A 15,117-nucleotide genomic window follows, 5' to 3' on the forward strand; every position below is an offset into this window, starting at 1 on the left:
TAAAATAAAAAGAAACATGGTCACATTCCCCAGTATGTGGTTCGAAGCACGAGTGGTATGACAGTAGCGATGTCCAAATCATCCCGGGCTGCAACAATGGAGCCACTCTCTTGCCTCAGGCTGGGCTCCCTCCCCCTCACAAACTGAGGAACAGCCTAAGTTCAGGAGCCTCAGGCCTGGTGCTGACCACGGTGAGTTCAAGGTCAGATCGCAGTTTTCTGCCAGGAAGCCCTGCGAAGCGTTATGCGGACACAGGTCCTGCCGGCTCAGCCTGACCTGGGAGCATTCTTCAGATGGGTACACAGATCCTTTCGGTCCCCCGTGACCCTGACTGCACCACGCGGCCATCCGTCCGTTAATGGCCTTCAGCCCTTTCTTGCTATTTGAGTCTTAGTTCAAATGTCAGCCCAGGAGAACGCACGGAGCAGGCCCATGACAAGCCCCCACGATCTGCATTAGTATTTTCCTCCATCATTTTGACGGTTGAGAGTTGGCGGTGTTACAACTCAGATGACACTCGGCACTTGAAAGGAAAATTACGGTTTTTCAGAATGCAGCTGGTGTGCCAGTGAATGGGATGAAGTTTTTGTGACGCTTTTTCCCTCCTTTTATGATATGAAGATAATAAAATGTAGATTCAGCATGTGGTTCTCACTGAAAAAGGCACAGGGTTTGGAGAACAAAGGCAGACAAGGCATTTTGTCCCACAGTACTAATTTTAATAAAAAGCAAAGACAGCAAAACAATCATTTAGGAATGATTTCTTCCCTGTCGGAGAAGTTAACATTGTTATTGCTGTAGAAACCACTTGGAAATGAGCTCCTTTGATGCCTAGTTAAGGTACGTCCCTTATAGCACATTTTCCAGTTTGCCAATTAGGGTGGAGGAACCGCACGCACTTTCCTGGAGGGAACTGAAGCACAGCCCACAGTGAGACAGAACCTACACATGACTCCGTTCAGTTTAGGAGCAAACTAAACACCTTGCTCACGCGTGACAAACAGAGGCAAGACAAAATAGGCAGAGAAGCAGCATTTTCGAGTGTTTTCCTTTGCCAGCTCTGCACAGTAGACCAGCACACTCGCTTCTGAGAAATACATCACACAGGCCACCTCCCTGGGGTCAGGTGTGCCAATGCTCAGTTTCTTTCTCCGTCACCCCGTGGCAGTGGCGTACTGACAAATGTTGAACAACCAGCCCTCCGGGGCAGGGGGGGGGGGGGAGGGGAACAACTGGATACGCATCTCTGTGGCGGACATATCCTACCACGGCTGATTTCAAGTGGCCAACGTGATGTCCCTGAATGGGGGGCATTTGAAGAGACGCACGAGCAGCTCGCCATTCGTTACATGGCGTTTCCACCGCACAGATACAACGGACAGCGTAACCTCAAGAGCATCGAGAATAGCAAAATGTAGTAAAATAATTAGGAAGTGATGAGTTTTGAGTACTTATCACCTATGTTTTTAATATACTTTAATTGTAGGTTTATAGAATTTACTGTTTAATGATGGTCGTGTTTAAAAACCAGCTCTCCAAATTCCTCTCACGGGCCACTACGGGCCGGCTCCAGCACACCGCTGGCACTCTGGGGGACTTCCGGGTGGGACTAAAAGGAACCAGCGACCTGCCCGATCCTGTCTTCACAGAGACCTTTGTTAGTTCAGCAGAGGGCTCGAGAGCCCCAGCTCCCCTTTCAGGAGACGAGCGTTCCTTGTAGACAGGAGATTATGGGCATCTCATTCAGGACAGGCCCAGGCCAGCAGGACCTTAGCCACTGTATCGGCTGCTTCCCCATCTGATCTCAGGGCTGTCATCCCTGCCAAGTCCAGATGGTGCCGTTGGGCTATTGGAGTGCCCTGCGCCACCCTGGCCTTCTGCACTCCCCTCACCCTCTGTTTGACAGATTTCATTCAAGTCCCTGGCACCTCCTCCCTCCATTTGATGCAAGGCCAGCAAACCTAATACAGGAAAAGCCAAGGAAACCAGGTGCTAAATCATCCAAGGTCAGGCTGCTCAGCAGCTTTCCAGCCTCCCAGTTGTCCGAGGCAGCCTTTCCTTCAAATACAAGCCTAAGCCAAATACACCACCTACCTCTTACACTATAGCATCATCTCAAGCATGGAGGGGGCCTTCCAATTATTAAGCCTAAGCCATGGCATGCTTGAGCAGCTGCCGGCCCTCCTCGCCCTCCCAGCTGGAAAGCTGCTGTCTGCCAGCTTTTATCTCCTGGCACAGAGCCACGGTCACCGTCAGGAGCTGTCTGTGACTGCTGACGGTGGAGGAAGCAAGAGGAAAGGAAGCTGCTGAAGGCTAGGCATGTGGTCAAGTGCTCAAACACTTGTGGTCAAACACTCAAGATTGTATTTATCGCATTTATAGGTAGAGAAACAAAGGTTTGGCAAGATTGACTTTCCTGAGGTCTCCCAAGCTAGAAGTTATCGAGTCAGGGTTTGAACTGGGGATGTCTAACTCAAACTGGCGTGAGTTCGTGCTGCCTTCCATAAAGCGTGACGATCCTGACAGCCAGTCGTGGTGATGCCTGGCTAGCAGAGTGGGAAAGAAATATCACCTTGGGAGATGACACTTGAGTTTCTCTTGAGGAGGGAGCCATCTTTGTTTAGGAAAATACCTTTAATAAGCCACTGGTGGGGCACCCGGGTGGCTCCGTCAGTTAAGTGGCTGGCTCCTGGTTTCAGCTCAGGTCATGATATCAGGGTTCATGAGTTCGAGCCCTCCATCGGGCTCTGTGCTGACAGCATGGAGCCTGCTTTGGATACTCTCTCCCTCTCTCTCTGCCCTTCCCCTGCTCAAACTCTTTCTCTCTCGCAAAATAAATGAATAAACATTAAAAAAAAATTTTTTTTTAAATAAGCCACCTGTTAGAGAAGGGGAAATCTTAAAGGTAATGGCATTGGCAGGAATCAAATTAAGGAAAGGACTGGCTATGCTGCTGTACAAGAGAATGTAAATGAATTGGGTCTGTCCCAAGAAGGGAGACAGGTACTTGTGGGGTGGAAGGTTATGGGTTCCTCTGTAGCGTATCAAAAGAACATTTAATGAATGGGAGTGCCCTGTCTGCTATGCTGCAATGTCCTTTCCTCTCACATCTTCGAAAGATACATAAGCACACACGTGCTCATACACGCACATGCACGCGCGCACACACACACACACACACTGGCTCATTTGCATTTTGTTGTGTGAAAATGGGGGACAGAACCGAGCTTCGTGTCAGCTGATGCACTGCAGGGATGAGACTCCATCGTTGCTTAAAATGAGGTAGAAGTCTGGAGTCAGCTGTGGCTGCCACAATGTAAGCGCCTTAGAAATCACAGACATCTGAAGGCCCAGTTATCAGGCTTGTCTGGATCTCGAGGGGTAGATGGTCCTCAGCTGACATGAGGGCTACAACAGGGAGGGATCCGGCCCAGTGGCTGGCTGCAGGCGGGTGCGCCATGGAGCTGAAGCACCAAGAGGGAGCGAACTTTTGACTTTGTGGCTGGCTGTAGCTGGAGCGTGTGCGTCCATCAGGATGCCCCTGCAGGGGTGCCTGATGGGAGAAATATGGGCCCTTCAAGCCCTTGGCTTCCACAGAGGCCCATAAAAGCCTCTACAAATCCAAGAAGTTCCGCAGTGGGGAAACATCAGCCAAACTGGGGCCGAGGGAGCCTTCCGCCAGCTCAGCCGGGACCTTCCCTCTTTCTGTCACGGATGGTGTGGGGCAGGGCTAAATGGTCTTAGCCGGTCTGAAGGCTCGGGCCTTAGGCCAGCTTACACCATGGAAAGCTCATATACACCTCTGGGGCTCTCATTTACAAGCCATCCAAGAGCCGAACGCTTCAGAGCTGGCACATCAACACCACGTTAATCCCGAGCAGAGGCTCAGCAGGAAAAAGGGCAGAGGGTGAGCCCAGGACGGCAGCAAGGGCTAGGCGCCAGGGAAGAACAGAGCCACCTCTGGCAGCATGCTAAACCAGAATGGGGAATCGGACGGCCCGGGTCCCAGCCCTGTGGCTGACTCGCTAAATGATCTCAGCCTCTGGGATTCAGATCCTCCATCTATAAAATGGGGAACTGAACTGGTGTCCAAAGCGCTGTTGTTCCTGTGTCCTCAAATCTGGCTTCATGGGTGACTTTCCCAGTATTGCCTCAAAGCCACAGTGAACCCGAAATGGCACAGTGAGACTACCAGACAGGGTTGGGATGCCGGCACAAGGGCCCAGAAAAGTGCCACATGTGGGCACAGGAGCCACACCAGAAAGAAACGGAAGAGCTTGAAGGAAAAAAATTTTCATTTGGAAGGGAGGGCTGCAGCGTCTGACGGTAGGCTTGGAATGGAAGCATAATATAGTTTTAAGAAAGTATTCAAACAACATATTCCTGAGATGGGGGTTCTCCAGGTAGAAACATTTTAAAGTCATGATCTTGAGTCTCAGAGGCAAAAATAGGACCAGGCTTGCTGCTGGGCTGCAGCAACAGATGGAACAACACTAACTTCAGGGACAGGGACAAAGATGACGGTTGTCAGGACTCTTCCCCGAACATCTGCATAGACTTACAGCAAATAGTAGCCTCACCTCCAGGTGCAAAGGAAAGTATTAAGCTGAAGTGTCCTGTTTTACTGCCTTTGGATTCGGTCTGACATGGCTCCTTAGACCCACCTCAGAGAGCTGTGGCTCTAAGCTTGCCTGCACGTGGCATTCTGGTCGTTAACTTCCAGAAGGGCCAGCTGTTACTAGGGGGATCCTGGAACCCCCGGTGAGCTGCTTCAATCTCCACTGGATTTGCATCATCTTAGACCAACATTCATCAGGACATAAAGCGCTAGGGGATGTCTCTCCCACTTCCTCAGGGTTCATGAGAATCCGTGCATCTCATTTTCTTTCTACAGAAGAGTTTCAAAGACCCCTACTTCTAATGAATACGTGTGCGTGATTCTTTCCTTAAAACAATCCACAGAAGAGCCACTTCTTCCTCTTTCCCCCTGGAATTCCAAATGATCCAATTTTTTATTTCTTCCCCTGAAATGTCACAAAAGTATCCAAGACCTTTCTCCTTCCCTTTCCTCCTTGCCCCACCCCCAACTGTCACAGAATCCCCTCTGAGCTGCGTGCAGGGAGTCTGCAACGGTGATAGTAAGAGCTTAGGATTTTATCGGATTTTAAAGACCTAAAAGGCCCAAACGCACGTTCTGGCAACCCCATGCCCCTCAGCAATCAGACAGATAGCATGAAGACATTTTTCCCAAGTGCAGGATCATATATATTCTGCGTGACTGAGCTATTGGCATTCAAGTTTCGACCAGTTTCAAGATAATGGGAAGACCGTGTACAGACACTGCAATTTATGTTACACAAGGAAGACCGTTAGTTGATATAGGAGAGTCAGGAGTTTCCGGTTATATACGATACATCCAGAAGGCTGTTCGAGTACACGGAGAGCCTTCCTTCTTTCAGGCGGTGAAGCCTCTGAGAAGCTGCATCCTTTTCAGGTTCCCCTGACACTCTTTAATGTGCTGATGCCAAGAATTCGTGGCCTCTTTCTTTCTTAACTCCCTCAGGGGAGGGGTGAGGAGAAACTTATAAAACCAGATGTGGGAGGTATTCTTCTACCACCTCCCACATGATGCAAAGTCTCATTAATTAACTCGCGTCAACCTCAAAGCACCCCCAAGAGGTAAACAGAGTAGGCATCTCCCCTATCAGAATGGAAAAATGGAGGCAGACTCCACCTGACTGCACAAGGTTAGTGAGCTATTTAAGGGGAGAGTCAAGACCGGGATTTGGCTCTGAGCCCCGCGTTCCTTCCAGCAGGTCTGGTCCGCAGGTGTAACAAGTGTGGCCCAGACGCATGACCGAGGCTCACAGGGCCCACGGCCAGTAGGGGAAATCCTGGAGGGGAGCTACGAGTTGGGTGTGACCCAGCTTTCTCTGCTTCTAGGCTGGGCCAAAAAGCAATGGTGCCAATGACTATAGATGTCACTAGCAGCTGGAAGATGAGCCCCCTTCGACAAATCCGGAAGCACCCTCTAGCTGCTCTGCTTAGCACAGGGCCCGCTAGTATCCTTTGAGATAAGGTGGGGGGATTGGGCTTACACTGAACGGTGGGAATGAGTGAATGCAGCTTCCAGAAGGTCATCACTCAGTTCAGATGTTTACGTCAAAAGCATTTGGACAATTCAACAAGAACAGACCTAGAACTGTCCTCCTAAACCCACCCTGAGTGGTAAAGATAAGGTAAATGTCGTAACCTGTATAAAGGTGAAGCGTTATCATTCGTCAACCGTACAATTTACTAGAGTTACAACTGAGTGGCATGCACCCTACGTTGGACTGCATTTAGACTACAATGGTGTAGTGCATATCTCCGTATCATGGAGCCAAACGTTTTTCAGTTGTCTAAGTACTACTTGGTGAGATGTGCTTTTAGCCACAATATTTTAAAAGCCAATTGCTACTTAGATGTGTTGTGAAAAAACGTGACAGTGTTGGCTTTATACACATTTTTACATTTACAGCAGAATAAGTACAGGAATTTATACACCCAAATGGGTGTTGCTGCCTTCAAACTAGTCACCTTGGGAAGATGGATGTTTAGTCCAGTGAAGCTGACCTTAAGTCAGACTATTTCTAGAGCCTTCCTTGGAAACTGTCCACTTGTGAGCTTCCTCAGTGTTGGTAGGTCTTTGTCCTTTATGGGTAGATTTATGTTTTGAGGAATGATTTTTTTTTTTGAAGAGCCAAAGGGCATTAGAAGATAAGTCTGATAAATAAAATGGGTGATGGAGCTTGGGACTACCTCTCGGGAGGGGTGGTGTGAAAAACGAGGTCTCACTGTAAGGCTGGGAGGCCTCTTACCTTGCATGGCTTCAGAGATCATTCCAAAGAGGAAGTCTATGTGTTCTTGGCATACGTAACATCACAGCTCCAGAGTATGATCTCTCGAGGAAATAATAGGTTATGGTAACTCTTGAGGGCTTACGTTTTAGTGTATTTGGTTAAAGAGGGAGCCTTGCTCATTCTCATCATACTTCATATGAGCAGAAATGGAAAACTCTATCTCCATGATTTCTCCCAAGGGAAGGATCAGCATCTACTGCTTAAAGAGTGAAAATGAAAAGCACTTGGTGTCACGTCTACATTATCCAACACCGTCCTCCCCCAAAATGTGCAATGGGCAATTCCTAATACCTGAGTCTCCCCAGTGTGGAAAAGTGGGTAAGGACAGGTCTCTGAAACCTGGATAGGACTAGAAGGTCAAGGGGATTAGAGTGTGTTTCCAATGGCTCAATCTACCCAACAGGCCCACAACACCAACACGTACAAGAAAACCTCCTACAGCTAAGCAGTACACAAAGTTTTAGGAGAGAAGAGGGAAAATGATTATCTTCCAGTAGCTTCTATGATAAAAACCCACCGGCTTCTGGATGACAAATGAACAGAGTCCATTGACAAGAAAGTTCATGGTGTTCAATTCTAGTGCACGCATAAGAAATAAAGTGTGTGGCCACTAGCTCGTTGAAGTGCATTTCCAGCTGAGGCCAAAGGCAGCAAAGGTGCAAGAGGCTGCTGGGGCTGGCATTAGTTGAAGCGGGTCTATAAATTCGGAGCGGCAAAGCAATTTGTAGAAAGCCCCAGTTACGCAGCAGGATTATCTGCCAACCAGTGAAGTCAAAGAACGTTCAATCTCGAACTTTCTACAAAGTGCTTCACTGCTAATGAGGAAGCTCCCTAAAACACCATATCCTGAGTGTCAGAGAAATATGGCCAAGATGGTGATTGACGGGGAGCAGAGATCGATCCTCTCATAGTGTTTGGACCGTGTATTCTCCACACATCACACACACACTTAACGAAGAGCACATAACCGCAGTCACATTCGGTCTCTTCTGCACCCGCCTCCGTCCAGTGGGGCTTCTGAGTACAGTATTTCCAGGGGCCGTTCTGAGTTAATGGGCTCTGCTGATCACAGCCAGAAGCAGCAGGACAGAGTCAGCGCCTTAAAAGTCAGCCGTATATCCAAGTGCTCGCAGCAGACATCGGTCTCAAGTTGATCAGTCGGGATGTTGCTCGTGGTGAGTGTCTTTAGGTTAGTCTTCGTAAAAACCACAAAGCTAAGCCGTTTGCTTAAATCATCGTTAGAAAGAATGCTGAGTGCCCAGATGGGATTTCTAGTTTCTGTGCAAATGAAATCACATTAGTCCAGATTTTATTCACTCAAAACTATAGGGAAGCAGTAGGATTTGGTTTAAATGCTGCCCAAAAAGCAGGAATTCACTTAAGTTTTAATTCTGAAGCAATCCTGTTGTTAATGTTGTAGCCAGGTTCAGGCAGCATGGGGGGCGGGGCCCCGGCTGTGCTCACTGAGGAATCCCGGATCTCTCCCAGTTCAGGCTCACTCTCACTAGAGGTAGACCCATTGTTGATGGCGTAGACGCTCTCTGCAACTCCCTGAGCTGAAGTGCAGCCATCTGGCTCTTTCTTCTCCCTGGGACTGGACAGTCCCGGGAGGACAGCCATCTTGCCAGTCTGCCTATTGGGCAGCAAGGACATGGTGTAGTCCGCGATGATGCCACCCACATCTAAATTGCATGCCTGGTCGAAGGCTAAGAAGCCGACGTTGGCGTTTGCCTCACACACCACAAAGGAGCCATCGTCCATGATGAGGAGATCAATGCCACAGAAGTCCATGCCCAGGATGTTGGACACCTGAATAGCCAACTGCTTGCCTTGTTCTGTCAGCGGGCACATGACACCCACACCACCTGTGGGGAAAGCACAGTGACATAATGGTGACATCAGACACCGAGGACACAATAACCCTTCAAAGAAGAGATGGGGAATGCCAAGGAGGGGCAGTGAGACGGGCATTGTCATCACTCACAGAAGGTCTGTTCGGAAATCAGCACACCCTTTGGGAAAACAACAGGGTCATGTCTTATCTAAGAGTCCTTAAAATGTTTATTTCCTCAGACCCACTCATCCTACCACTAAGGAAATAAGCTTACATAATGGAAAAAAGCTTTTTGCACAAAATGGATGGTAGAGTTATTTAAAATCCTGGAAAACTGAAATACTTGTACATAGTAGGCACTCACTAAATATTTGTTGATAAATAAATGAAAAGCTACAAATATCTCCTAATGGAGGAAAGCAGCATATTTTAGAATCATTAATAATAATGCTTGTAGACAGCTTGTGATCCTTTGGAAAAACACGTGAAAGGACTGAAGACTGTGCAGTATGACCACAAGTGTGCAAAGAGATATTGTTGGTTGGGGCCACCTGGGTGGCTCAGTCAGCTAAATATCTGACTCTTGGTTTCAGTTCAGGTCGTGACCTCAAGGTCAGTTGTAAGAATGAGCCCTATGTCGGGCTCTGTGCTCATGGCACAGAGCCTGCTTGGGATTCTTTCTCTCTCTCCCTCCCTCCTTCCCCTGTGCATGCGTGCTCTCTCTCTCTCTCCAAATAAATAAATAAAATAGATGTTGTTGGAAATAATGATAAGAAAATGTTAACAATGGCTGTCTCTAGGGAGTGGGATTAATGATAGACATCTTTTTTCATTTGACTTTGTCATACTTACCAAATTTTCTACATTGAGAATGTGTTCCTTTCGTATAGAAAAAGCAAAATTAACATTATGTCTTAGGAAGAGGGAGACGGAAAGGCTTATGAGACAAAATCCTATACCAAAGACACATAGAGTCTGACTGCCCTTACGTACCACAAAGCTAAGACCTCAGGTTTAATAGTCTCCCTGGAAAGACTTAAGACTTGTGTTCTCAGGTCCAACAACTAACGTCTTTACCTTAACACTGTCCCTTCCCCACCTGTTAGGTTATAGAAGGAAAAGGCTATAAAAGAGTTTTGGACTAGCTCAGTAACATGGGTAAATGACAAAACTGTGTGGTTCCTAGTTAAAGAAGGGATTTTGTAAGGTGACTAAAAAAGACAGCATCATCCACGAGGCTCACTGTGGTGGTACCACACATGAAAATGAGATGGGACAGCATGCTGGGTACTTAGCACTGTGTCAGCCTGAGCCTAGCATCTGCCCCCCTCACAGGATTTCATCACAGTGTCTTGCAATGATGTGCTTTCGTGTCTTCTCCTTCATGGACCCGTAAGCTGTTCCAGAGCAGGGGCTCCCCGGCTGATCGCTATACTCACAGAGTCTGCTCGTGGTGGCTGCTTAACCAGTATTAATGAAGGACCGAATCTGTGTCTCGGCCTCTTTATCAATCACTAGCCTTGGTACACTCACCGGGCCATTTAAGAAATAACCATAGTTGTTTTTTGTTGTTGTTTCTTTCATATTACCAACACACACATTCATTCAATGAGGGTGACGAGAGCTTTCTTTGATGGGGACAAAAATTTACATCCCTCCTGGAACATCTCCATTCACCATAACAGAAAACAAGATTAACAACAGGTTCACGGAGGGCACCTGGGTGGCTCGGTCAGTTAAGCACCCGACTTGGGTTCAAGTCACGATGTCACAGTTGGTGAGTTCGAGCCCCGCATCAGGCTCTGTGCTGTCAGGGTGGAACCTGCTGCAGATCCTCTGTCCCCTTCTGTCTCTGTCCCTTCCCCGCTAGCACTTGCACATGCTCGCTCGCTCTCTCTCTCTCTCTCAAAAGTAAATAAAAACATTAAGAAAAAAACCCCACAAAAAACAATAGGTTCATGGGATGGGGTTATGCGTTTGACCCAAACATAAACTGCAGCTAATAGTATCATACGTATAAGAAAAACACAATTTTCAATTACAATGTAAAAGCAGAATCACTCTCCTCCTGCCATGCATTAGTGTAGACCCTCATTATTTCTTGCCTGAGCTACTGTAAAATCTTCTGAACTCATCTTCCTGCTTCCTGCCTTATGCCTTCGATCCCTCCCCTACCCAGGGTTTTTCTCAAACACAGATCCCCCTGTCACCCCTTACACTAAACCTGACTGAGTCCCAACACCTCCCAGATAGGGTTCAACCTCAGTGTCCTGATACCCCTGGCCTGACCTCTATCACAGCACTTACACCTGTCCATTCTTCTCCTGGACTGCTCGCTGTGGCAAGGGCTCGTTTCTAACTCTTCTCTGTGATCCTGGCGCCTAGCAGAGCATTTGACAAGATAGGAGGGATCCATCCACATTTACTGAATGGGTGCAAACATCCTAATAAAAATCCCGGTGGCCTCCCGTGACTGACACACTGACTGTGAGCTTTTATACCTTACCGAGAGAGCAGTTGCTTTGCATCCGTCCGTCTGTGGAGCAGCGGAGCATAGAGCCTATCACCCGGCCCCCGACCACCACCACCCGGATGTCTTTGCCATGTGACTCCTTCACATACTTCTGGAACAGGTAGGGCACATCATGGCGGATCAGATGGCAGATGTCTGAGAGGTGATGTTTATCTCTTGCAAGAAAAACTGCTTTTCCTTTAAGAAGAAAGACACAGAGCAAGAGTAGTTACAGAAGCCTCTGAGTCCTGTCCTTGCCCTCCCATCTCCCTGGCCCATACAGTTGTCAATTCTTCCCAAACTTGCCTTACCTTGGCCCCTTCTGTTTCCTGACCAGACTCGAGCTTCTTATCAAATGGCCACTGAACCTTATTTTCTCTTGGTTTTACTCAGGTCCCTCTCCCTCAACAACTCTTTTTTCAAGATGAAACAATAATGTATTCCAGAGACACAGAGAAGAGGCCAACATAGAATCCTAAGGATCTAGTCAATTCAGTTCCAAAAGCAGTTAGCATCTCCAATCACCCCAGGATGCTGATTAGGCAGGGTCCATCTCTAACCCCATTTATTTAATCTCCAAAACTTACACTGGGCTCGAGGCACAAGGCAGGTGCCAATCCACGCTTACAGAACACAGTTAACTGAACACACTTCAGAGGAATTCCAAGTCTAGGTGGAGAGAGACCCGCAAAAGGTAACTACAACACAGCATGATATAGCATTAAAAGAGGTCTATGCAAAATGCCATGGGAGTTCAAAGAAGAAGCCACTGACAGACTCCCTCCTCCCTTTAAACATAGGAAGTTTCTTACTTGGCTATACCTGTTCAATCCTAGATGGAATGATCTATACTTATGCTGTCTAGGGAAAGCATTCCTTCTTGACTCCCAATTCTTTATTTTCTGCTTGAATCACCACTGCTTTTACAATTATTCGGCACCTGCTTTCCATCTGCATACTAGCCAACAAATCTGAGCAAGAGATTCTGATGTCTGCAAATCTGACATGAGCATACCCAGTCTGAGCCTTCTTGTTAGCAAATATGGGAAAAGAAGACACGGTTTTCCTAGGAAGTGTGTAACCACCTTAAAAGGACTGGGACCCTTCTGAAATCTTAATAAAAAGAGTGATGGATCTCAGGCCCTAGTGGCCTAGGAGACTGAGAAGTAACCTCCAACACACGTCTCCATCACTGCACATTTGGCACCAGGAGATCTGGCAACTGACACCAGATGGCTGGGATTCAATTAGAGGCACTGGGGGTTCCCTGGACATTAGGTAGGATTTTCAGCAGAAATGGGGGCTAGATACAGGGACGTGGTTCGTTGGTTGCTGGCAGGTTCCAGTATGGGGCTTAGCCTGCAGTTAGTTTTTAGGCACAGAGCAAAAAGGGGGAGGGGGTGGGAAAGAGGACTAAGATTAATCATCTACCATGTGCCAAACCCTTTGTTTTTTTTATTATTTCATTTACACTTCATACTAGCCCTATGAAGCCATTAGAACAGGATAGTTATTTTTGTTTTACAGTAGAGGGAAATAAAGGTCTACAAGATTAGTAACTTTCTCAAGGGCACAGCCTGTACCATCCCACTGCCTTCTTCAGATTTATTCCCACATACTGAAGTTTAATAGCTGCTATAATTTGTTTACTTCCAACCCATTTCCCCTAAGATACTATATATTACACTAGCAGGGAACAACCTGAAAATTAAATTAAGAACACAATTCCATAGCATCAAAAGGAACAAAAAATTTAGAAATAAACTCAACCAGGGGCGCCTGGGTGGCTCAGTCGGTTAAGCGTCCGACTTTGGCTTAGGTCATGATCTCAGGGTCCGGGAGTTCGAGCCCCGCGTCAGGCTCTGTGCTGACAGCTCAGAGCCTGAAGCCTGTTTCAGATTCTGTGTCTCCCTCTCTCTCTGCCCCTCCCCTGTTCATGCTCTGTCTCTCTCTGACTCAAAAATAAATAAACGTTAAAAAAAAAATAAAAAAAAATAAACTTAACCAAAAAAGTAGAAGACGTACCCCTGAAAACTATAAAACATTTTTGAGAAAAATTAAAGATCTGAATAAATGGAGAGACATCCCATGTTCAGGGACCAGCGGACTTAATACTGTTATGATGGTAACTCTCCTCAAATTGATCTACAGATTCAATGCAGTCCCCACTAAAAGCCCAACTTCTTTTTTTGCAGAAGTTGACAAGCTGATTCTAAAATTCATATGGAAATGCAAGGGATCCCAAATATCCAACACAATCTTGAGGAAAAAAAAAAAGGACAAAGTTGGAGGACCCACACTTCCCAATTGAAAACTTACTACAGAGTTACAGTAATGAAGACAGTGTGGTCTTGCATAAAAAGATATAGGGATCAACAGAGTAGAACTGAGAGCCCACAATGGTCAGGTGATATTTGACAAGAGTTACAAAAGCATCCAATGGGGGAAAGAATAGTCTTCAACAAGTAATACTGGGGAAATTGGATATCCACATGCAAAAGAAGGAAGCTGGACTTCTTTGTCACACCATATACATAATTAGCTCAAAATGGATCAAAGACCCATTTGTAAGAGTGAAAACTATTAAACTCCTAGAAGGAAACACAGGTGTCAATCTGTGTGACCCTGGATTAAGCAACCAGAAAATGACATCTAAAAGCACAAGTCACCCAAGGAAAAAAAAATAAACAAATTGAACTCCATCAAAATCAAAACCTTCTGTGCATTCAAGGACACTATCAAGAAAGTGAAAACGAAAAGCTACAGGGTAGGGAAAAAACCTGTTCCAATTATGTTCGTATGTCATGAACTCTTAACACGGCAATCAAAAGACCAACAGTCCAAGTGAAAAGTGAACAAAGGATCTGAACAGACAGTTGTCTGAAGAAGATCTACACACGCCCAACAGGCACATGAAAAGATGTTCAACATCATTAGTCATTAGGGAAATAAAAAGCAAAACCATGATAAGATACCACAAGGGTAAAAACAAATCACATATTTGCTAGCTGCTAAGAGAGTAAATCTTAAAAGTTCTCATCATAAGAAAAAAAGTTCTGTAGCTCTGTATGGTGATGGGCTTACTGTGCCGATCATTTTGCAATATATACAAATATTGAATCATTACATTGCATACCTGAAACTGATATTATGTTGTTTATCCATATCTTAAAAAAACATGTAAAATAAATGAAGTGGGCCTCTACATCACTAATGCTTGAAAAACATGTATTTTGGCTTGTGGCTTGCTTTTATGGTGGAAGTGTGGGGGCTATTTTCTTTATTTGTCAAGGCAAAGAGGACATTCATACATGTATATTCTAAGAGTTAAACCTGCTCACTTTTCAGGCTGTAAGCTTTCAAATTAATATATACAATCAAAAAGTTTTATTTACTACTCCCCCCAAAAAAATCAATCAATAAATCAATCAACTAATCATGAATGAATGAATAAAACAAGGGTTGGGGAGGATGTGGAGAAATTAGAACCCTCATACACTGCTGGTAGGAATGCAAAATGGCATAACCAATGTGGGAAACAGTTTGGCAGTTCCTTTAAGGTGAAACATGGAGTTACCATACTGGCCCAGCAATTCCGTGCTTAGGCAGATACCCAAGAGAAATGAAAGCATACGTTCACATAGAAACTTACACACATGTCTATCGCAGCATTATATACAATAGCCACAAAGTGGAAACAACTCAAACGTCCATCAACTGGTGAACAGATAAACAAAATGTGGTCTATCCATACAACAGAGTATTACTGAGGGACAAAGTACTATTCCACGCTATAACATGGGTGACCCATGAAAACATCATGCTAGGTCAAAGAAACCAGACACAAAAGACCACATAGGGTGTGACCC

General features: G+C 46.1%; 1 protein-coding gene across 2 annotated transcripts in view; it reads right to left on the minus strand.

The window, feature by feature from the left end:
* Window positions 1–707: 707 nt before the first annotated feature.
* RIMKLA (ribosomal modification protein rimK like family member A) overlaps window positions 708–15,117 on the minus strand; it is a 36,621-nt gene continuing 22,211 nt past the window's right edge. For both annotated transcript variants that reach the window (XM_060626166.3, XM_060626167.3), the window contains 2 exons: window positions 11,243–11,446; window positions 708–8,767 (listed from right to left, as the gene is read on the minus strand). In XM_060626166.3, coding sequence (XP_060482149.1) covers window positions 8,277–8,767; window positions 11,243–11,446 — 695 coding nt within the window. In that variant the 3' untranslated portion in view covers window positions 708–8,276. The remainder of the gene's footprint in view (window positions 8,768–11,242; window positions 11,447–15,117) is intronic.

The sequence above is a fragment of the Panthera onca genome, chromosome C1, assembly GCF_046562875.1.
Source record: "Panthera onca isolate mPanOnc1 chromosome C1, mPanOnc1 haplotype 2, whole genome shotgun sequence".
Taxonomy (NCBI): Eukaryota; Metazoa; Chordata; class Mammalia; order Carnivora; family Felidae; genus Panthera; species Panthera onca.